Source organism: Oculina patagonica, chromosome 11 (assembly GCF_052425735.1).
Source record: "Oculina patagonica isolate OP01 chromosome 11, crgOcupat, whole genome shotgun sequence".
Lineage (NCBI taxonomy): Eukaryota > Metazoa > Cnidaria > Anthozoa > Scleractinia > Oculinidae > Oculina > Oculina patagonica.
The window spans coordinates 4106674-4130844 of NC_135768.1; the positions used below are offsets into that span (position 1 = coordinate 4106674).

At 40.4% G+C, this 24171-nt stretch overlaps 1 protein-coding gene and 1 long non-coding RNA gene across 2 annotated transcripts; one reads left to right on the plus strand and one right to left on the minus strand.

Moving 5' to 3' along the window:
- The first annotated feature begins 1289 nt into the window (after nt 1-1289).
- On the plus strand, nt 1290-18062 carry LOC144630570 (atrial natriuretic peptide receptor 1-like). The gene is made up of 20 exons (XM_078488937.1): nt 1290-1473; nt 2244-2379; nt 2879-3010; nt 4001-4099; nt 4555-4636; nt 5228-5384; nt 6403-6522; nt 7079-7156; nt 8292-8396; nt 8609-8680; nt 9296-9461; nt 10331-10483; nt 11419-11590; nt 12124-12264; nt 13305-13428; nt 14065-14133; nt 14503-14677; nt 15644-15742; nt 15965-16056; nt 16774-18062. Exons 1-20 carry the CDS (start codon nt 1309-1311, stop codon nt 16897-16899), a joined length of 2463 nt encoding a protein of 820 aa, XP_078345063.1. The 5' UTR covers nt 1290-1308; the 3' UTR covers nt 16900-18062.
- Nucleotides 17689-24018, minus strand: LOC144630641 (uncharacterized). The gene is made up of 2 exons (XR_013566591.1): nt 23944-24018; nt 17689-17772 (listed from the first exon to the last, which is right to left on the minus strand). It is a non-coding gene; the product is annotated as an uncharacterized LOC144630641 (long non-coding RNA).
- Nucleotides 24019-24171: the final 153 nt, after the last annotated feature.

The following is a 24171-nucleotide window of genomic DNA, read 5'->3' on the forward strand; positions in this document are numbered from 1 at the left end:
AAGACGTTTTTGTGCCTCGGTAAACGACATTAATTTTCGCATGTTGAAAAAGTTCAAGGTTTCATTTAAGAGGTCCAGTTATGCAATGCTTTCGAATAGTACACTTAACAATTATTCCACGAGCGCGCGTTGGATATGAGATGGTAGATAGCCAACGAGGCGCGTAGCGCCGAGTTGGCTATAACGATCTAATATCCAACAAGCGCAAGTGGAATAATTGTTTTATTAAAAACGCCCAAAGAATTGCAATTTGTGAGCTCCCCAGCTGTTTTTGTTGACGCGTATAGGCTACCTTTTTTGTGGCCAATGGTATATGAGCTCATATACCATTGACCACAAATATGGTAGCTGATACGCGTCAACAAAAATAGCTGGGGAGCTCAAATATTGCAATTCTTTGGGCGTTTTTAATAAAACAATTATTCCACCCGCGCTTGTTGGATATGAGATCGTTATAGCCAACTCGGCGCTACGCGCCTCGTTGGCTATCTACCATCTCATATCCAACGCGCGCTCGTGGAATAATTGTTAAGGTAATTCCCTTGAAAAAGAACTGCTCATAGATTTCTAATCAAACTTTGCCAGTTGGTTGTTTACCTTAAGGGAAGTTTAATTTTGAAAAAAAAAAATAGGGGGGTCACCGTATTCGTTTAGGAGCAGGAAGACCTTGTATTTACCATATAATTTCCATATATTTCCTTTGCGAGTACTGGAAAAGTACACGTTTTTGGTGATAATGTATTATTCTGCCATAGAAATTGATCTGTATTCATTTTATAGAAAGAATTTGATCGCTACTTTCGAACTAAGAGAAAAAAATGATAGGTCACCGAACTCGTTTACGAGTAAACGATGATTTATCTCTCTTGCGAGCCAAGCCGCATAGAAAAAAACCGCCATTTTGTTTATGTGCGCGCGCTAATTACGTGTAAAATCCTGCGCAGTAAGGATGCGCAATGCAATACTAGGGAATCACCTTAAATAGCCAACGAGGTGCAGCCGAGTTGACTACAGCCCTAACAACGCGCTTAATCTATGGACTTTGTCCGACAGAGGCCTACTACTATATTACGTAGTATAAGGTGGCATCACGTGTCCACCTATTGTCCTAACACATCAAATGAGTGCAGATCATTCACTTACCTTTCTCCTTGCGCCTTCAATCTTTTAGTATTTGTCATGCTGTGTTACGGTGGTGATATGCGCGCGCTGATGTTGTACGCCCTCGACCTGGGCATGTTGAATGGCGACTTCGCGTTTCTCACAGTGAACCTCCTGCCGTCCGCCGCCGTCGGAAATAACACGTTTATGGGAAACGACGGACGCGATGCCGAGGCCGCCTTAGCGTTTCGTGGAATTCTGAGCATCCACGTGCGGGAACCGACCACGCCCCTGTGGCAATCATTTAAACAGAAAGTACGAGAGAAAATGAATGCGCCACCTTTCTATATACAACCGGACGATAGTGAGGAGGTATGTACCCAAGGGTTCAAAGAAAAATTCTACGGAGGTATTTCAGAGCCACCTTAAATTTTCGAAAGATAAAGGTGGCTATGGACTTCCCTCCGCAGTTTTTTTTTTTTTTTTTTAAAAAAACTTTGCAAAAAGTTGTATCTTACCATACTATTTACAATTTAACGATAAAAGAGTTGGTCCCACTGAGCTCATTTTTTTGAGTAATCACCACTTCAAGCTAAAATTAAGGGTGTTTTTAAAAGGTTATACTGTTGCTACGGTTACCCATTATGCCAAGAAAAGCAATGTAAACCAGAAAGACCTCAGGCGACGTTGTCTCTGTACGGCCCTCGCGAAAAGAATACTTTAATCAACCGCTTTAAAAAATTTAAAAATGGGCGGCGCAATGGCCTAATGGTTTAGTGCGCCGGACTCCGGATTAAGCGGTCCGGGCTCGAGCCCTGGCCGAGGCACTGCGTTGTGTTCTTGGGAAAGACAGTTTACTCTCGTAGTGCCTCTCTCCACCCAAATGTGTAAATGGGTACCGGCAAATTTACTGTTGAGGGTAATCCTGCGACGGACTAGCATCTTATCCAGGGGGAAAACCGGGATAAGCTCCGGCCTGATGATCCACTTTGCTCGACAGCAGGCTTTACCTCTTTTCTTTAGAATCTATAAGAACAACGTCGTCTAGGTCCGCATAGCGTCCACAGACCTAGATCATGACTCATTGTCAAGGTGAACAGTGACGTGTAAACGAAGAAAATGTCCGTTTTGTTTGCTAACAGGTTGAAGTTTACGCTGGTGCTATATATGACGCTATCTACCTGTATGCTAATGCCCTCAATGAAACTCTTGCCGCCGGAGGCAGTAAGAGGGACGGCCGAGCGATTGTGAAAAGAATGCTCAATAGAGAGTTTGAAGGTAAGCCAAGGCCCGTAATAACGTAGGTTGGGTGGGTTCGTGTCACGCCCTGGCTCGATTCCTGTCGGAATTCATACGTGGATTGATTTTGTTGTTGGTTCTTTTTCTGGTCCCCGGAGGTTTTCCCTGAGTTTTCCGGTTTCCACTCTTCCCAAAAACAAACATTTGTAGATTTATACGCTGCAAAATTGCCAAATGTCACTACCGTCCAGCAAAGTAATTTTTTTTAAATTTCATAACCCGTGTCATTAGTGGGTCTAGGGCTGAGCCCTTCTTTTGGTCTTGTGAGGAAGAAAAGGCCAACCATTTTTTCGCTGCCCCTCTCCTCCCCACCCCTCTTAAGAAAGAAACGATCACGTTCCTGTCGTTCCCTCCTTCCTCCCCCCCCCCCACTCTAAAAGGTGATGTGGAGTTGATGAGCAGGGGGGGGGGGTTAAGCAAGGTGAGGATTTGTATAACAGCGACTCGTGCTTTTGTAACTAGTGTCTTTTCTTGCCAGGGGCGTCAGGTAAGGTTCGTATTGACAGTTCTGGTGACAGAGAGCCAGACTACTCACTGAAGTATTACGTGAATGGCAGCTTTCAAAACATCGCTGATTACAGTCACTCAACCGGAGGCTTCAATCTCAGAGGTAGGCATCAAAATTTAAGTTCTCCTTATTTTCATCGCACATTTCCTATAATACTCCTTTAGAGAATTTATTTTTTGGTCAAGACGTTTTTCGTAACGTAGATGGATCCTTCCAACCTTGTTCCCTGGGCTTTTTCCTTGGGAACTAGGTTGGTCCATCCTCGGAGACCCAGGGGCATTTAGTGGGGGCGGGGGAAAGTCTATACGGGCGAAAAAAAAAATCGGCGAAGAAAAGTCAAGAACGAAAAGACCCAGGGGCAGTTAGTGGGGGCGGGGGAAAGTCTATACGGGCGAAAAAAAAATCAGCGAAGAAAAGTCAAGAACGAAAAGAATAGCTATTCCTTTCGTTCTTGACTTTTCTTCGCCGATTTTTTTTTCGCCCGTACAGACTTTTCCCCCTCCCCCACTAACTACCCCTGGGTCTTTTCGTTCTTGACTTTTCTTCGCTGATTTTTTTTTCGCCCGTATAGACTTTTCCCCGCCCCCACTAACTGCCCCTGGGTCTCCGAGGATGGGTTGGCCTCCCTCATTGCTAAAACTTGATTATGAACAGAAACACACGAGAAAAACAACCAATCAAAATTGCAATATTTTGATTAAATTCTTAGAGCGCGCTCGGTTAGATAAAGTTAATTTTGGTTTAATTCTCCTGTTTTATCGCCATAAGTAGTCTGGAGAACTTCACTTGGATACACTTAATGAATTTCTTTAGTTTCTGTAAGAAATTTACGGCGCTTAGTTCGGAATTCAAGTAACTTAGGGCAAAACCTTAATGTTGTTGCGTGTGTCATTACGTGTGTTAAGCATTCGCGTACAGACTCTTATGGTACTTGTCAAAACTGAATATTCAAACGCTGTGAACGCGCTTTACACATTTCAACCCCTTATGTTTTTCTGCTACGAAGTTAAAAACTTGTAAACTTAAGTAAGTAAGAAATAAATTAAAACAACTTCGGCAACACACTTCTGATTCAATCTATTCCCACTGCAGATGTGAGCGTGATCTGGGCAGGGGGTCGTACCAGCCCACCCTCGGACAAACCAAGATGTGGCTGGGATAATGAACTGTGCTTGGAAGAGGAAAAGAAAGGTATGATCATGGCTTCCACGGCGGTGAAAGTAAAATACTCTCCTGTCACACCTTGCATGACGATACTGAGGCAGAATGGAAAGCATTTTTTAATGAAACCTCACATGCGTATGGCGATATCAGTTGGTTTCCATGATGATGTCAAAAGTGGCCAACGTGACCTGTTTTTGACTTTTTAAGGTTTATGCCTTTTACTTGCAGAAGATTTTTCTTTTTCTGTTTTTCACGTAGTCAAGTACTCAAAAATAGAGAACGTTTCTTAGTATTGCTATAGCAACTAAATTAACGTTATATTCATTGGTAGATCCTTCGTAAGTTTGTACTTTAACGTTTATTATCACCTTTATTGAGTTAGCTGTGATCGAATACTAAACGCGAGGGGTTGTGAGCCACCTTAAATGCAATTCGCTTATTAATGATCATGTGTTCTGATCAGTTGTTCTTTTTCGTTCCAGCCGCACGAATTGTAAACATAGTTATAGGAGCCTCCATCTCTGGCGTTCTTGTGCTAGCTTTCTTGTTCTTCGTAATTATCAGGTAACTTGTCAATTTTTTTTTTACAATGAAGTGCGATTTAACATGGATGGGTGTGACTTACACCTTGTCTAGTAACATATTCTTGTACGTTGCCTAGTAACGTGACGTATTCCTGGACGTTGCCTAGTAACGTGACGTAGTCTTACATTGTGACAAGTTAACGTGGAAGCTTGTTTATTGCTTTGAAACTCAGAAGCTCCAGAAGACAATTTAGAAAACAAGTGTCTCATCTTTTTACTGTGTGAGGCGCGGTGGCCTAATAGTTAGCGCGAAGGACTCCGGATTGAGCGGTCCGGGTTCGAGAACTGGCCGGGGCACTGTGTTGTGTTCTTGGGCAAGACACTTTACTCTCACAGTGCCTCTGTCCACTCAGGTGTTTAAATGGGTACTGGCGAATTTAGTGCTGGGGGTAACCCTGCAATGGAGTAGCATCCTATTCAGGGGGGAGAAGAAATACTCCTAGTCGCTTCATGCTACGGAAACCGGGATAAGCTCCGGCCTGATGGGCCACTAGGCTCGTATGCAGACTTGACCCTTTTTTCCATTAATTTACTTCTCGATTACTTGCTATTTTTCGATTGCCTTTTTCAGGAAGCTTCGCTATGAGACGGATCTGGCTGAAAACATGACATGGAAGATCCGTTTTGAAGACGTCAAAATGAAAGAACAAGACAGGCAGGAACAGGAAAAGCCCCAGCAGCAAGGAATGCTATTTTTTAAGTTTAATAATCTGATTGCAAACAACCTTGTAAGTTTAATCAACATTTTAAACTTAAAGGGATTATGTTACGGGGATTTCGCAGATTTTTGGTCTAAACTGTTTTGATATAAGTGGTAGACAACTTTAACTGAAGTTTTAACCTTAATTTGGGGATCGAAATCAAACTTGGGCTATAAATATCGAGTTTTTGGAAAGGCGCGCGGAAACAACTTGGGTCAACTTGAAAACTTTGACTAACGTTTTCCAATTGCAATCCAAAAATCTGTTAAAATGCGTGACATAGTCCCTTTAAGGTCTGGTCAAATAGAGCCACATTGAATTGGTTGTTTTTCACTTTGTTTTGCTTGCTGTTAGCTTTTATTTGTTGGTTAGGGCACTTCTATATGTTAAATCGATGGTATTTTCCTAACCAAAGCAACTTAATTGTTTCCATCCCGCCATTTCGCCGAAAACACCCTGTACTTGCGACTCCGTTTGGCCAGGACTTGCGTGCACTTGTATTGTCTGCTAGTTATTTGCGTTCACTTTGATTGGGATAAAGCTTGCACCCAGGTCGATGCAGGTTTTTCACCATCATTTAACCATCGAACGCAACTAAGTCAATAAGACTTGCGTTGACTGGCAGTCCGCGCTGGCAGTCAGCGCTTAGCACAGGGGAAACGTTTTTCCGCGCGTTGCGGAATTTATTAGAGGGAAGTAAAAATTAAAAAAAATAAATCGTCTTTATTTACGAGGGTAGCACTTGCAATTAACAAGCCTATGGCCCTCGGATTCCCGATCGAATTGAAATTTAGAAGTGTTGGTTTTTGTGGAGGGAGAAAAAAACCTGAGAACCAAGAGAAAAACCCTCGGAGCAAGGAGGAGAACCAAAAACAATCACGACCCACATATGACGCCGAGTCCGGAAATCGAACCCGGGCCACATTGGTGGGAGGCGAGCGCTCTCACCACTGTGCCATCCCTGCTCCCCCTTAACTATCTTAGCTTAAAGCAGGGATATCCTGAAAAACTGAGATAAGTTGATTGTTTGTCGTTTCTTTCCCAGAATGCGGGGCCATCAAATGCACTTTCCACTGACACGCGTCATAGTGTAGGCGTTTCTTCAACAAGATCAGACCCTGAGCACAACACCGAGCGCGTATGCACCAACATAGGAATGTATCATGTTAGTATATAGATACTATATTGTTACTATATAGAAACAGTATTGGAAAATATTGGTAGAGTTTTCTTCTTGCAATTTTATAGACCCCGCCCATAAACTTACAATCAAAGAACGAGACCATTGTTTCTCCTGTAAGTACATTCACGCACAGTTTTGGAAGTTAAGACAATTGTCTGCCTGGCCTTATTTACTAAATGTTTCTGTAGAAAATAGGTTCCTTTTGTACAACGTACAGGGATAATTTCTCGATAGAATATTCCGTTACTATTGAGGGATCGATATTTTTTGACAATTTTCGTTCAAAAATAAAAAAAATAATAAACAATCCAAAAGATCCAGACGGTCTAAAATGATACAAATGATCCAACTGATCCAAAAGATCCAACTGATCCAAAAGATCCAAACGATCCAAAAGATCCCACCAAACGATCCAAAAGATCCCAAACTATCTAAAAGATCCAAACGATCCAAACAATTTGTTAGTTTCTGTGAGATTCATTTGCCCACATGACCCTAAATAAACTGTTGTACTAATCGCAAAGACATTTTATTGTAGGGGCAAGAAGTGGTCATTAGACGCCTCAGAAAGAGAAGTGTTCAACTAACAAGAGAAGTTCTCATTGAGCTTAAACAGGTAATGCTAACCCTGGCGGATGTGTTTACTCGGGGGGGAGGGAGGTGGGACAAAAGTTTTCGGTCCTTCGAGGAAGGTGGGTGTGGGTGACCTGGAAGTCACCCCTAGCTCTGCCACTGGCTAGCAACATTTTCACACAGCACCTTAAGGTTACTATTGTTAGCGGCTACTAATTGTAGCGATTTTAGCGAGTTGGGCTAAATTTAGTGCTCGTTAAAATTTGTCTCGGTCAAATTTAATGCTCTTTAAGTTTAAGTACCTCCCACCCAAGAGGGAAACAAAATAAGCAGAGTCGACTTAAAAAATTCTTTTAAAAAAAGGTTGCCGGTAACTTTGCTTGCTCCGGCAATGCAAAAGTTCGTTCAATTTCAAGTGAGTTATTCTTTTACTGAACATTTATTTCCATCTTAGCTAATTGTTCATTAAAAACTGGTTTACACAATATCACTAACTTTTCAATTTTTCAGCAAATCGCTAAATCAAATAGTCGCTAAATCTTGCTCTGAAAAAATCGCTTAAATTAGTAGCCTCTAAAAATAGTAACCTTTAGGTATTTGTGCGTCTTCCGTTTTTCTCAGAGTCTGTTGATGTTGGGTCAGTTCCAAACGGATCCGTTCGTCTGAGCTAGCTTGACAATTTTCTGTTGGTTTGGCCACGAATTCGCAAGTTTTTTTTAATCTGCAACGGCTATGTCACGGTATTTTAGGTAATTTTATTTATTTTTGTTATTTAAGAGCTCTAAATTTCAAATTAGCAGAGCAAGTCTTTTACTGGCAAAATCACGGCCACACACAAGCAAGAATTATTTTCGAGCATTGTAAATGACACTTACATACAAATTGAAATATACTTGAAAAAAGTCGGGCCGACATTTTTCAAGTTATTCCGAACGCAATCCGTTTAAATCTTCTCGAATTTCGCCCATCCATGCCCCTTTTCGGCCTTTCTGTGTCTCTTTTGAGTTCTTCTACAGTTTTAAGCCGTTGTTGTGATATTTCAGTTAATTCTATGAACAGTTGGTCAGTGCCGAAATTGCCTAAAATTGCGTGACATAGCCCCTTTAATGCAAACGTCCTTACGGTAGACAAAGATGTTAATAATCATGACGACATTTTGTTGTTGTTATTTTGTAAAGGTGCGGGATCTGAGACATGAGAACCTCAACCCTTTCATTGGAGCGTGTATCGAGTCACCAAACATCCTGCTTATGTGGTCATACTGCAAGAAAGGAAGTCTGAAGGTTGGTTACTCGATTGTGTGTTAGTTAGTAAATAAACGCCTTTCGGCGGCTGGTATATTGGAGGATAATGCCCGAGGCTGAAAGATTGTCGAAAAATGAACAGTTGGCCGAGAAGCGAAGCTTCGAATGTAACTGTGAAATTTTGAGGACACCCCCGTCCTACACATTTTAAGTTGCATTTACAGTTAAAGTTTTTTTACTTTTGTTGTTAGGAGGTACTGGCAAATGACGAGAACAAGATAGATTATGCTTTCAAGTTGTCCATGTCCATTGACATTGCAGCGGTACGTAACTAACGATTCTAAACTGCTGTCTTAAGACGTGTTCCCCTTTGCAAACTTTGATCAGTAGTTCAGGGAACAGAGCGTTTACTTTCTTTTTTCAAACTATATTTAATGACCATAAAAACGTCGCATAGTACTCCCTCTTTCCCTCGTTCCTGCAAAGACCAGCTTACCGGGACATCAGTTCGATCAGCCCCACTTAATTTAAACTCTATAAGCCTTTTGCGACAGATTTTATCTGGTAACACGATTTACCACCATTGATATTCTCATTTCCGTCTCACGTTTACTTTCAGTTGCATGTTTTCCTGCGCTTGCCATCAGTTTCACGTTTTCCCGCGCTTGCCATAAGTTACACGTTTTCTTGCGCTTGCCATCAGTTACACATTTTCCCGCCGTTGCCATCAGTTACACGTTTTCCCGCGCTTGCCATCAGTTACACGTTTTCCAGCGCTTGCCATCAGTTACACGTTTTCCCGCGCTTGCCATCAGTTACACGTTTTCCCGCGCTTGAAATATTTTTCATGTTTTCCTGCGCATGCCATCAGTAACGTGTTTTCTTTCCCTATACTGCAATCGTAGTGATTGACGCTGTTTGGCTCTGTTACTTTCCAGGGTATGAAATATTTGCACAACAGTCCCATCAAACTACATGGCAACCTCACATCTTCTAACTGTATGATTGACAGTCACTGGGTAGTGAGCATAACAGACTGGGGTCTACACAACTTTAAGGCAGGAGAAGAAAAGGTTGAGTGTGACGCCAACAAGATGTACGCAGGTAATAATGGAGATAGTTTTGATGTCCCACGTTGACGGAAGTTATAACGGTTTCCGTAACATTAAAGGGACTGTGTCACGGTTGAGTTAAGTTCATTTTATCAAGTTTTGCAAAATACTCGCTATGAAACTAAATGCCGGAGTGTTTGTAAAAAATTACTTCTATGGATCTGAATGACAAAACCATATAGCTTCATTAAAGTTACAAGCAAACAATATTTATTTGAAAACTATTTAGCCCAACATTATTTCAAAAACCCATATCGCAATCCATTTCAATCTTCGTCACTTTTGGTCATCCTTTGTCTGAGAGCTCGTGCTCTCGTTGGGCGAGACATATTACTATCCTGGTACTTTTCTCTACCCAAGTGTATAAATAGGTAGCGACAAATTTTTGGGTAAGCCCGACATAATGCGTGGGGATACCCTGCGGGGAGGAGCGATATGAAACTTAACGTTTGCAAAGAAATTACCTCTGTGGATCTAAATGACAAAACCATAGCTTTATGGGAGACAAAGGTGTCTCCCGGGCGTTATAATTTACAGTTACAAGCAAACGAGACTATATTTGAAAACTGTTCTGCCTAACAGTATTTCAAAAACCCATATCGCAATCTTCTTCACTTTTGGCCATCCGTACCTTCTTTTGTATTTTCTGTGTTATTGAAATGTTCCTTCGCTGTTTTAAGCGGTTATTTTTTTATTTCACTGAATTTGGCGGCCATTTCCCATGCCTAAATTTGCCAAAACACCGTGACACAGTTCCTTTATGGAACTGGTGTTAACTACTAGCACTAATGAAAATCCGAATCCGAAACCAGAGAAAAATAAAAACACGGCTGCTAATGCTATGGTTTTCATTTTCTACAGATCTGTTGTGGACGGCACCGGAACATATCAACCTGGGTAAGGTGGAGAGAGAAGGTTCCTCACAGAGAGCTGATGTCTACAGCTACGGAATCATTCTACAGGAAATTGCAACTCGCTCAAAGCCCTTTGCTGACTGCCCTATGGGACCAAGAGGTACATAATAATTGATGCTGTAGTTGTACCCTTCAATAAGCACTCACTGATCGTGGTCCAAGATGGGACCATTTTGGTATCTTTCTTATTATCGGTTAGTTTAGTTAGGTATAAAGATCTTCATTTTATTTATTTTTGTACTGTGTGCTGAAGGATTTTTAACCGTGTTTAAATAAAATTATCTTATCCTGAAGATATGGTGCAATTCAGACTTTTCGTTAATGTTTCGACAGTCGTGGTTGGCCAAATCAGGTAAAATCAAGCTTGCCCAGCTACGTGCTTGCAACCAAACTACTGCTCTGCTCTGTTATTTCGTTATTTGCTAGCCAAAGTCGTTATTAGTGGTCAAATATAGGGAAATTTTAATATCTGGTGGTTAAAGCTGAAAGTTTCAATATGGCGGAGACTGATACCGAAGTTTTATATTTGGCAGTAAATTTCGAATTTGGCCGTCTATCCCGAAGTTCTAATATCAGCTCATGTTTGCCTATTAAAAGGGCTAGATCACGGTATTTTAGGTAATTCTATTTATTTTCGTTAATTAAGCGCTCTAAACTTTAAATTGGCAGAACGAAAGTCTTTTATTGGCAAAGTCACGGCCACATAACAAACAAGGATGATTTTCGAGCATTGTAAATGACACTTTCATTCAAATTGAGATAAACTTGATAAAGTCGGGCCGACGTTTTTCAAGTTTACCCGAACACAATCCGTTTAAATCGTCTCAAATTTTGCCCATCCATGCCCCGTTTTGGCCTTTCTGTGTTTTTTGAGTTCTTCTACAGTTTTAAGCCGTTATTGTGATATTTCAGGTAATTCAATGAACAGTTGGTTAGTGCCGATAAACCAAGAAAAACCTACACTACAAACTATATCCTATAATGCAAATTTATCAAAAAGGTTTGTTGTAAAGATATTGATGTTTTTTTTTTCAGAGATAATCCATCGCGTTGTTGCACATGAGGAACCTCCATATCGCCCAGATCTGACATGCGTAGAAGTGAAGCACGAGTTTGTCGATCTGATGGTTGACTGTTGGAGCGATGATCCCGAGGAAAGACCTCATTTCTTTCGCATTGTTGATCGACTCAAGAAGATTAGTGGCAGGTAAACAATAAAGGCAATTTTCTAAAGACGTTTGTAAAACTCAAGGCAAAGTTATGTAGGGATTTTTGATTGAGTCTCCTAAAACTAAACCTTAAGGAATCACTTGGGTCAGTCACGAAGCACGCGGACAATCCAGTGAACCAATCAAAACTCGAAGCAAATACATGGAGCCGGCGTGAAGCTAATTAATTATGCTAATTTCTAACGAACCCCCATTAAGACTACGGAGCTACGTTACGGACAACACATTTTGAAAAAATTAGCAAGTTTTTCAAATTTGTCGTTCAAAATTTGTTTTAATCTTTATCAGTCGAAACCATTATTGGATTTTGTCGTCTTTTTGTTGTCTTATTTTGAGGTTTCCTTCAATCTGAAAGGAATCAGAAAAATGACTTAATATACCATGGCATTGCTCCTTTAAGTGGCCAGTTGCCATTTCCCCGAAGGTCGCCTCTTATAGGGATGCTACTGTACTTCGTTTCAAATAAATGGATTAACTTTCTCCCTTATTCTCCATTTCTGCTGCCTGGTAGAAAATCCAACATTATTGAAAACATGGTTTCCATGATGGAGAAGCACGCCAATCATTTGGAGCAACTTGTAGACGAAAGAACAACACAGTTGAACGAAGAAAAGGAACGAACCGATAAACTGCTCAATCGTCTGCTTCCACCGTAAGAAATGTTTAACCACTTTTTTACGTTGATCAGTATACTAATTCTCCTGACTGATTTCCATACTTTTTATTTATTGCTGCTTTTAAGAATGTGGTGGTACATAACTGAAGACCATTTGTCCTAACTAATGATTTCTTTATTCTAATGAACTTTACAACTTTGTCGCAAGAAATAGGCTTTATATTCTATGAGCACATGACACGAATTGCTTCGTGTAAATCAAACACACAACTTACTTGCGATTGTCGCATACGACACGAGAAATGTCGTGGGATTTTTAACCCTCAGTAGTGTAGGAGCTCTCGTAAGCTTGTAATTCTAATGTTCCTCTAGTGTTGCAGTTGCTACTGGTTCTGGGAGGGCTAGGGGCATTGTTCTTGTTGTTTGTTGTATTAGAGCAGTTTTCAATTGAGTGTCGTAAAACCAAAACCAAAGTAATTACTCTGGCCAATCACAAACGACACAGACAATCCAGTGAACCAATCAAAACTCGAAGCAAATACATGTAGCTGGCACGAAGCGCGGGAAAACGTGCGCGAGCGAGTCACGATTGGTTTTGGTTTTACTCCTGATTGGCTGAGAAAGTGGCGCGAGATTTTTAAGCCAATCACTGAGCGTAGTAATGCAAAACTGAGACCTTGCGAGAGCTGCTACCAGGCGCAAAAACTCTACGACATTCGAATCGACACGACATTTGTAGCGATAAAAGTTGTATACGATTTTTGCATGACACGAGCAGCGCGTTCTATAAAGGTTGCATGCGACAAAGACCGTCTATTAAAGAGACTAGGATAAAATGCCAGATCTACACGTTCTTTTTAACCGCAGTTCTTATACTGAAGTGTGGGGTTAAAATGGGAACTGGGATTAGCCTATTTTTTTTCTCTGGGAAAATGGGATTTGGGTCACTGGGACTGGGATTTTGGGAATCTCAAAAAGAGAGTGGGAATGGGAATGGGATTTGGACAAAAAAGGGCAGAGAAATGGGATTCGAGCAAAATTTGGGCTGAAGCTCTGAAGTTATGTTTTAACTGTAGGTTGGTGGCTGAACAGTTAAAGATTCACAACTCCGTCCAAGCTGAGGAATTTGAAGAAGTCACCATCTTCTTCAGTGACATTGTTGGGTTCACCAAGCTGGCTTCTTCCAGCAAACCACTCGAGGTAATCATCTTTACGCCTGTAATTGTTATTTTTATGCAATAACCACGATATTACCCGCGCTCTGATCGCTCAACCAAATCCTCAAAGCTGTACATTCAACTATGATTCAATTAGAACGCAAAGCAAAAACAACGCAGTCGAAGCCAAGCGAAAGCGAAATCACGATTGGTGTTAGTCGTAAGTTCGAAGATTGCAATCTCGTAAACGACAACTATCATGAAGCGACTAAGAGTATTTCCACTCCACCCTGGATGGGATGCTAGTCCATCGCAGGTTACCCTTCCCAGCATTATGTCGCAGGTACCCATTGATACACCTGGGTGAAGAGAGGCACTATGAGAGCAAAATGTCTTGCCTAGAACACAACGCAGTGCCCCGGCCAGAACTCGAACTCGGACTGCTCGATCTGGAGACCAGGATACTGACAATTAGACCACCGTGCCCCCCATGGGAAGATGAAAAACCCAGGTTATAACAAAGCTGACAGTTGGTAGAGATTTCCCTCGCACTCCATTACAATCTCCCTGGTCACCTCAGGGATCTACCACTGGGGCAGCTAGTGATCTCATACACGATACATCAACAAAACGAATTAATTTCCTCTGTTTGCTAAGGACCAAAATCTTTTATTTGCAGATTGTGGACTTACTGAACGATCTGAATGTTGCGTTTGATGAAATCATTACTCGGTTTGACGTCTACAAGGTACGAGCTGTGCGTTTGTAAAATAACCAAAGTAAAGGGTGCGATTTTCATTTCAGAAAGTGATAAGATGAAACGCGAGCATTTTGTTAATGGTATATCTATCACTTTTTTTTTTAACAACAAGTCATAGCAGGACGCGATTTCTGTGCCAGTTTTAAAGACAGCATACGTAGAAGCAAGGACCATGAAGAACCTTAATTTAAGAGACTATGTCACGGATTTAACACATTTTATCTTCCTTTAGATGTTCAAAGATAATGTTTTTTATGGGTTTATTTGTCTATCACTAATTTCAAAACAGTTTAGACCAGAAAATTTGCGAAATCTCCATGACATAGCTCCTTTAATTACAATAACACTGTTTTCTAGGTCGAGACGGTTGGTGATGCATACGTTGTGGTCAGCGGTTGTCCTAAGCTAAATGGTATCAAGCACGCAGGAGAGATCGCTAGCATGGCCCTGGAACTGCTGAGTCACATGTTCTTCTTCCGTGTTCGTCACTTGCCAGATCATCAACTACAGCTCAGGATTGGAATTCATACAGGTGTGCGAATAGTTTTCAGGTCTCTTGCCGTTATCTTCCAAACGCGAAAAGCTGGACAGAATTCGTAGCTTGTGTCTACAAATTTATTTGCCCCAGTCTCCCTCAGTACGTCATGAGAAAGTAAGGCAGCCTGGTACCCAGGCGTTCCATTCCCACCTTGTGAGGCACTATTTGAGACGCTAGACGTCTATTATGCTAGCTAACTGACAGCGCGACAAACAGATAATTCAAGATTTTTATTTATTTATTATTATTTTTATTTACAAAAATTAGAGATATTCTCTCATGAGGGGGTGAGGCTGAACGAGCTGAGGCTAATGCTGGGTTTACTTTGTTTGTTTTTTGTTTATTTTCTGGCGTTGGGATTTTTGTTTTGGGTGAATTTTTGTCAAATGGAAATTGCGACATAGACCGTAGCCTAATTCTGGGAGTGTGTATGAGCGACCTTGGACCGTCTGAGATTGGGAGTATAAATAGACAAAATGCTGAGGGCGGGGGCGGGGAATCTGCGATAGTCTGGTATCCCCTCCTGGGTGAAAAGCAATACTCCTTGTTTCTTTATTCTAGAGAAACCGAACCTCCGTTGGTGTGAGCCACTTCCAGGGTGGGGTGGGGGTACTTGGAAAAGTTTTGGTGAGGGTGCTCCACTGCCGTCAAGCAACTCCCATCCCGTCCCAGACTAAAAAGTTAAATTTTATACCCTATCTTAGCCTGGAAAAAAGAGATGTTCTTATTTTAAACTTCTTTCACAATACTACAGTGAATATCCCCCTAGGGAAACCGCTTTGGCCTGAATGCAAACTTTAACTTAAATTAGACAATTCATAAACCAACAGGATAAAAGATGAAGGGTTTTTTTATCGAAGGAATTTTTGTGTGCACAATGTGGGCAGGAGGGGGGGAGGGGTAAGTTAAGATGAGACTGTTTGTAGAAGTTGACGATATTATTTGTCGTTATTTTTACAGGTCCAGTTGTTGCTGGGGTGGTTGGCGTCACGATGCCTCGCTTCTGTTTGTACGGCCACACTGTTCACATTGCATCCAAAATGGAAAGCTGCGGTCTTCGTAAGTGCTGCGTAATTCCAACAATGTCACACACCGTGTTACATTATTCCGTCACACAATGTCACGCACTAGTTCCACCTTTACGCTTCCTGCATGCACCCAAACCAAGCACCATTATGAGATATTGCTCAAAAATTGTCAGTAATGAATGAAAAAAAGCGTTCCCTTAATGGAATTAAAACTTAATCAATACTAATTATCATTTCATCTGGTACTTAACAGCTCATCGAATACATGTGAGCAGAGAGGCCCGCACCAGGCTGGTAGAACTCGGAGGATATCACCTCCAAGAGAAAGGCCAAGTCCAGATCAAGGTAAGATGATCTTCATTCTTAGCGCTACCCTCAAGATTCCTGTTAAAAGCTTTACACAAAACCAGTTACTCTCTCCGAGAACATTCGAACCAACAACAGGACCCTGCCTGTAAAAACAGCGGTAAAAGCGAACCTACGATCGCTCTTGGTTAAGCACCTGACTGGCGCAAAAGACAAAAAACAATCTTCGCTCTGATTGGCTGGTGTGAATTTCATAACGAGCTTCTGAGCTCAGAAAACGCAACAACCTCAATCTTAGGCGCTCGCTTCTTTTCCTCTCCCTCGACAAATGAAGAGAGAGCTTGAGATCGAAATTTCAAAACCAAAGAACACAGAAAATAATTTTGACAGTCATCCTGGATTGCGCATTAAGTGCATTTAACACTGCACTAGGAAACTCGATTTTTACCTTAAAGATTTTCGGTCCGCTATTCCTTCTTTCTATATTTCTATTCTATATGTCAACGCCCGGGTAGCGTGCGGGACTGGCAGTTTAGTGGAACAGAGCGCCGAGCGTGAACACGAACGCGTCCTCGTGCTCCACGTTCGCGCTCGTGTTCGCGCTGCGCGCTCTGCCCTGCTAAACCCCCTGTTTCGCAGGCTAACGACGGTCCATTTCTGTGTTTCCTGAAATTCCCCGCATTCTTGACATTAATTCAGTTCAATCTCATTACCAGGGCACCAGGTTTTTAATTCGCGTTTCTTTTCGTCCTGCAGAGACTGGGTCTGGTGACCACGTATTGGCTGATAGGAAAGGAAGGCTTCGACAAGCCCCTACCCGACCCCCCACTGGAGACATCAGAGCCAATATTTGAGACTCTAGACGTCTATTATGCCAGCTAACTGACAGCGCGACAAACAGAAAACCAGTCTTCTCAAGATTTTTATTATTTATTTATTTACAAAAATTAGAGATCATTTCCTCTCCACAGCTATGGTTATAAAATTTAACCAAGCATTGAAATCCGGGATAGAAGAGTACACAACAGTACAAAGAATACTTTGATATCAAAATTGCGATTACGTACGCTATCGGCACGTACGGGTGACAAAGTATTTTGTAGGGGCGTTAACTGACAGAGTAACCCCCACCCCTACTCCAGACATTGAAAGTTCATCATACAATTTATTCACGAATAAATAATAGTATGAATTTTTTATGTTTGCTTTGTATATAAATATAATCATTTGTCCTTATAATCTCAATGTACGAAGGCGCACTGAAAAGGGGGCTAACCTGTCTCTGAAAAAAATTGTCAATCATAAGTAAAAATTAATTGCGAAGAAATGATTCAAACCGAGCAGACGAACGACAAGTTTAACCAGCGTTCTGCAAAACAAGCAAAACAAAAAATACAAATACATGTCTGTACAAAACATTCACTTACGGCAAGGCTTACTTCAACTTAACCACTTAACAAAATGGTTTGTTTAACAGTGCGGTGGGCACCCTTAAAGTGCGCCTTCATATTGAAGCCTTGAATTGTAAAATATCAAAATTCGTCACGTTCTTGATATTCGCTGAGTGAATTCTTAAAACCAAACGGCCGTCGTAATCAAAATTCATATGGACGAAAGCATGAAGTGCTAAATTCACTTCATTTGCTTTTCTTTAGAAGGGAACCCTTACTAAAAACAATTTTCTTCATTAAAATTTCATTACTGATAAATTTTTACAAAATGTCTTATTTGTGTAGATTTCTGATACTTATTCGCCTTCTTGTAAACGATGGAAGAATTTTAATTCTTTAACAACAAAAATATATCGAAATGTTTTTTTAATCGTTCACAGAAAATAATGTAAAAATGGTATATTGTAAACAGTCTATCCATCGACATCTGCCGTAACTTTTATTGATGTGCAAACAAATCCCTGTATGTTGCCCTTACCTGAATGCGTGAGTTGGAAACAGAATATATAACTCTACCTTTAGATTTGAATATCATTTACATTCTCTGTAATTTCTGTACAAAGATTCGATTCAATAAATTTACACGTAAATTTACACGAAGCCTTAAAATTTTAAATTATTTCCCCCACAAAGGTATGAGCGCCTCCGGCGCGAAGTCTTGAGCGCCACAGGCGCGATAACGTAGTTGGGTCTGGGGGTATCCTCCCCCGGGAATTTTGAAAAAAAAATAGGTTATCTGAGACAGCATTTCGTGCGTTTTGAAGACAGTTTGTTAGGAAAAAAGGCAGGTAAAAGTGAAGGTTACAACAGGGGTAACAACGACAATAATTCTGGTACATTTTTAAATTCAAATCATATTTTTCGAAACAGAACCTTGAAAAGAAATTTACAATTTATTTATAGCTTTATTCATTTCAGTGTCAAATGGTAATTTATACATAAGTCGGCCAGAGTCGGTTTGTTGATCTTTTAGCACTGTGGCAAGCTCCAATCTTCTTGGGTGCTTCCGAGCCCAACAAGTACCCAGACTCCTCTCTTTTGGTAGCGCCTGGGAATATTAATGGCACTTTGAACGGTTCGACTATGGGTCACTATGAAGGACATTAGGTAGAATGTATCGTTGAAATCATGTTGAAATTAACCTAGAATCCCACATTGGTCCAAAACTTACCACACAAATCTACCAATGGTGGACCTTCAACCCAAAGGACCATATTGAATGTTAATAGTTAAAAATTTTTTCAAAATGAGCGGACTTCCAATGCTCGTGGGGGGCGGGGATGCGGACGTACCCATCGCAACCCCCCCCCCCTCCCTACGGGCCTGCGCTGGGCAAAGTTGGTTTAGATTTTCAGAAACTGGGTTTGCATCCAATAAAAATTTGGCGCTTTACTTGTGCGGTACGTCCGAGTATCTGAAGTTGGAAAGTGCGATCAGTTTTACGGATTGCAACGAATACAGTTAAACTGCTGCTTAAACTTGACCTGTGCCGCTTTCTATTTAAATGTTAGGCTTTACTTTCCTTTTCTTACTTTACAAAAATTTAATTAAAAACTTAAGTTGTAAATGTAAAGCGACACACCGCCAGTACTACGTTTTGTTCATCTCTCTACACCACCCCCTCCCTACCCCCGTCCCCCCCCCCGCCGCATCGCGCCCCCTTCATAACAATTCCGGGAATCGTATTTGACTTTCAGTTTCAGTTTGCATATTTAACAAGCAGCTGCAAAAGAACCACGCAAGCGTATTTTGGGCATTCATTATTTATCGGCATAAACCTTTCCGAATTCAAAGTGAAGCTGAAAGTCTTCACATCACTTTAACCTAAACACAGTTTAGCTTCATCTGTGTCCGAGAATTACGAGAATGTTGTCAGCTTTTTCAGTATGTTTTGCCGTCTTGCTAGCGGTTTTCTGTCACGCACAGGCTCTGGATCGATCGCATCATAACAAAACACTTGCTAGCCGTGGCTTCGGGCATAAAACCCGATGTAGATGGAATTGTACAGTCATTGCGTCTGATCTGACGGATGAAATGAAGATCACAATCGCCAGAGGTAAATTAATTGAACTATTTGTAAAGTACGAGAACAAGGTGGACGACAGATGCGTAAATCAAACATCTCGCAACTCGAGCGGAAACGCCTTTGAACACTGGCAATTGTGGCTGACAAATCAACAACTCTCCACTTTTGCGAGGTTAGTGAGAATCTTGGAGAATTGGATTTTTAACATCGATTCAAATAAAGAACATAAAGAAGTCAAAGTGTTGTGTACATTAGAGCCTTCAGGGACAACTGCAACTCCCGAACATAACAGAAGGATTCAGTTTCCAGTGTTTTCTAGAGGTCATCTCACTTCTCGTGGACTCCAGTTAGATGCCACCGATTGCAATACAGAGGAGACGGAAAATTTACAAGCTTGTTCAACTGATAACAACAGCACAAATTCCGGAAACCCATTTGCTGTATTTGAACGCGGTGGTAGTTGGATGGTGGTTGCTGTGTATGCTTTCTTTTTTGTCTCAGTAGTTTTCATAAATTACTCGCCAGCCTTTCTGTGTCTTTTGCTGCCGACAGAGGTCACAGAAGATGGCGTTCATAAGATTATTCTGGAAGGAGCTAGCCCAGTAAGTCTTCCAAGCATTATGGGGAATTATTTCTTTTCTAAAGATGACGGAACTGTCAAGGCGAGAACAAAGGCGTTTATTTTACGAGTTGTGATCATACCTCTTCCATTTATTGCTCCTGCATTCTTTACTTCTTTAAAAATCTTCAACTATTCTTCCTCCCAGCAACTTATACTAGTGTGTTGTGTGTTTTATTTAACCCAGGCGCTTTACATATCATTTTTTACGACAAGGCTGAATCCAGCGCTAGCGAAGCCATGTTCGGTTTGCAGGTTTGTTAAACCAGCTGAGACTTCTAGCTGTCAAGATAAGCTTCCTCGACTAATTATAAGTCATTTACGTCTACAACCATTGATTTTCGTAAAATGTTGGCGGCAATTTATTCATTTTATCTTAAGGTATTGTAAAATGACGCTAATTAAGTGTCCATCGTGCATAGTTGCCATCGTCTATTTGCTCCGTTTTTTTATTTTCATCTTTGTTCTTTCTACATTACCTGCAATAGCTGTAACACTGGTTATAGTAATATTGTTAAAAGCTTTCTGGTATATCTTACTTTCCTCCCCAATAATAATGTTATGCAAGGTTCGTAATACGATGATCAATTGCAATGCGCCAGCCTTTATAGCACGTCTTTTACGTTACTGCATCATTATTCCAGGGACTTTCGGAGCAATTATCTTGTCAATATCTGCAGGCGTTGGTACTGCAGGGTTGCTATTGTTAGGCATCCAAATGTTGTTTACTGAAGAAAGCCTTCCGTATGTGACTTGTATTGTTCTTGTGTTGTACTATGTATGGAGCAGCTACAGTTCCTTTACTAACAGCTACCAGGATCTCGCTCTTGCGCTCTTTAAACATTACAAGAAATCAAGGCATGACAAGTTCGTTGCCATGTCTGTAAACACAGACCAAGTACAGGTGAATATCACTGCTGACTACGAGGACGATGTGGTGAAAATTCCGAAAAAGCTTTTTCATATGGCATGCGAAAAGCTAATGCCTATTAGAGAAGGTGTCTGCATACTGATTTTGAAGATCACTACAATTGCTTCTTTCCTTTTCATTGTATTTTCAATCGCAATGCTGCGCGGTGGTGGTGCTAGCCCTGTCATGAAAGCTTTAATGACGTTTCTCACTGGATTGTTACCTAAGATCCTCGCCATTTACATTGATGGAGGCAGGCAGAAAACAATTGAAGCCATGGTTTCTGAAGAAAAGATTCCTAAAATTGTGCAAGAGTACATTAAAACAACGAATGGAACTTCCGAGTCTAACCAAGGGCAGGACAACAGCGGTGCAGATGACGACGCGGAAGTGATATCAATACTTAATGACAATCAAGAGAACACTTCACTATTAAACTTATAAGACGTAAAGAACACGATTAAGTTAACCGTAAACTCATTTAGGATCTAAGGATCTAAAACTTTCTTTTAGAGCAGAATTTAATAAGTAGAATCATTTGTGTTCTTTACGTGATACAGATATGTGTATTCATCCGGCTTACTGTGCTTCAACTTTAATACAGTCTCAGTGCAATTTCAATAGTAAGTTCATAAAACTGATAAAACTTTTACAAAACATAATTATTTGTTGAGATTTCAAGATAAAACTGAAAATATAGCATGAGGCAGATCACCAGCGTACGTCTAAGTGATCATGTTTATAGTTACTCAGAGAGTAATCCAGGCCACTTGTTATAAGAGTTTTAGTTGAGTTGAGTTAATTTTTTTTGTTCTTCTCCTTTGTAAACTTTTTACCCTTACAATTAATGTATTAGTTCGGTTATCAACCAACCCTGTAAGGATGTACCTTACATACCTTTAGGGTATCGTTTGGAAGGGAACAAAGAATTCACTTTATTGTTCATATTTGATTTGTTTCTACCGAGTTAACTAGTGTTTGATATTAATTTGTAGGTATCATAGCATTATTACTGTAACGTTATTTTAGGAATTATAGATAAATTTGATGAATAGATTTGAAATTGAGTACTTTGAAAAAAATTATTATTGTTTTATTAACAAATTTAAGTTTTGCCAGATTGTTTGCCCAGACAATGGATACACATCGTTGATTATTTTTAGGGACACAATTCAGTTTTGTATATTTCCTGGACGTGATTTTATTGTGATTGAACTTGCTTCAGAGTTATCTTTTGTAAATAGTAAATTGCTTGTTTTTAAGTGTTAGCGTAGCACTTTACTAGATATCACAACTAACTCATGTATATCTTTAAAGTTGTTCTTAATAAAATATGAAATAAAAAGTTGTTTGTTGTTTCATAACAAGTCTGTCGTGGGACTGGCAAACACAGATTATAATTCTGTTAATAAATAGAATTGACAGAATTGGCCCTAGTGTTGTTGTAAATCTTTCCACACATGCACACCAAAACTCAGGTGAATCATTTTTTTTTACCTGGCTATAATACAGGGCTGCACTGATGAAGGGCTAATGCTCAAAACATCATGATCAGCTTTTTAATATTTACTGCAGTGTATTCTGTATTGACCTTGTCAAACTTCATGTGTTTCACTTGCCCCACAGACATAGCACAATGGTTTCTATAAAGCCTGCTGTCGAGCCATGTGGCTCACCAGGCCAAAGGTTGTCCCAGTTTCAGTAGCATAAGGTGACTTGGAGTATTTCCACTCCCCCCCTGGATGGGATGCTAGTCCATCACAGGGTTACCCCCCAATCTTTGAGACTCTGGACGTCTGTTATGCCAGTTAACTAACAACGGGACAAACAGATAACCAGTAGCTTCAAGATGTTTTTATTTTTTAATCAATTATTTTTTTCGAAAATTAGAGATAATTGTCTCTGCGCAGCTATGTTTATAAAATTGAACCAAGCATTGAAACCCGGGGTTAGAGAGTACACACCGGTGCATCGTTAAGGGAAGGTCCGCCGGAAGGATACTTGGGCGCTTTCCATTTGTCATAAGTGGCCGGCCAGACCGGTATATTCGACAACAAAATTCCGTTGTTAGTCAGATTTGTCCTGTCAAATCAGTCAATACATAAACATTATACATTGTTATGGTGGATTAGTGGGAAAATCTCGTGGAAAAGGCCCATTTCACATTCAAAACAATCTGACCGGCCGGCCAGTTCTGACAAATGGAAAGCGCCATTAGATAACATGAAATTGGCAAATACGTACGGTATTGGCACGTGCGAGTGACAAAGTATTTTGTAGGGGCGTTAACTCGCGGAGTAGCCCCAATCCCTACCCCAGACATTAAAAGTTCGTCATACATTAATTTACGAATAAATAATAGTATGAATTTTTTTATCTTTACTTTGTATATAAATATAATCATTTGTCCTAATAATCGCAATGTACGAAGGCGCACTGAAAAGGGGGCTTACCGGTCCAAGAAAAAACATGTCAATCTTAAGTGAAAATTAATCGTAGATGAAAAAACAAGCAGAACAAAAATAAAAATACATGTCTGTACAGAACATGCGTTACGGCAAGGCTGTGATAGTTGCCTTTTAAACCTACTTACTACATCAATCACTTTACTTCAACTTAGCTAATAAGAAAATGGTTTGGTTTATATTGCGGTGGGCACCCTTAAAGTGCGCCTTCATATTGAAGCCTTGAATTACAAAATATCAAAATTTTTCAAGTTCTCAATATTCGCTGTATGAATTCTTAAAACCAAACGCCCGTCATTATCAAAATTCATATTGGCGAAAGCATGAAGTGCTAAATCTACTTCACTTGCTTTTCTTTAGAAGGGAAGCCCTTTAAAACATTTTTTCTTTATTTTATTTTCATTATAATTTCCTACAAAATCTAATATTTGTGTAGATTTCTGATACTTATTCACCTTCCTGTGAACGATAAAAGAATTTAAAAAATGGTAGTGCACACAATCTTTCCAACGACATCTGCCGTAACTTTATGTGCAAACAACATTCCTTGTATCTCAGTTTGTAAGTTGGAAACAAAAAATATAACTCTCTCTAGAAATTTGCCTTTTGATCTGAATAAAACTTGCATTCTTTGTAATTTCTGTACAAAGCTTCGATTCAATAAATTTACACGAACATATACA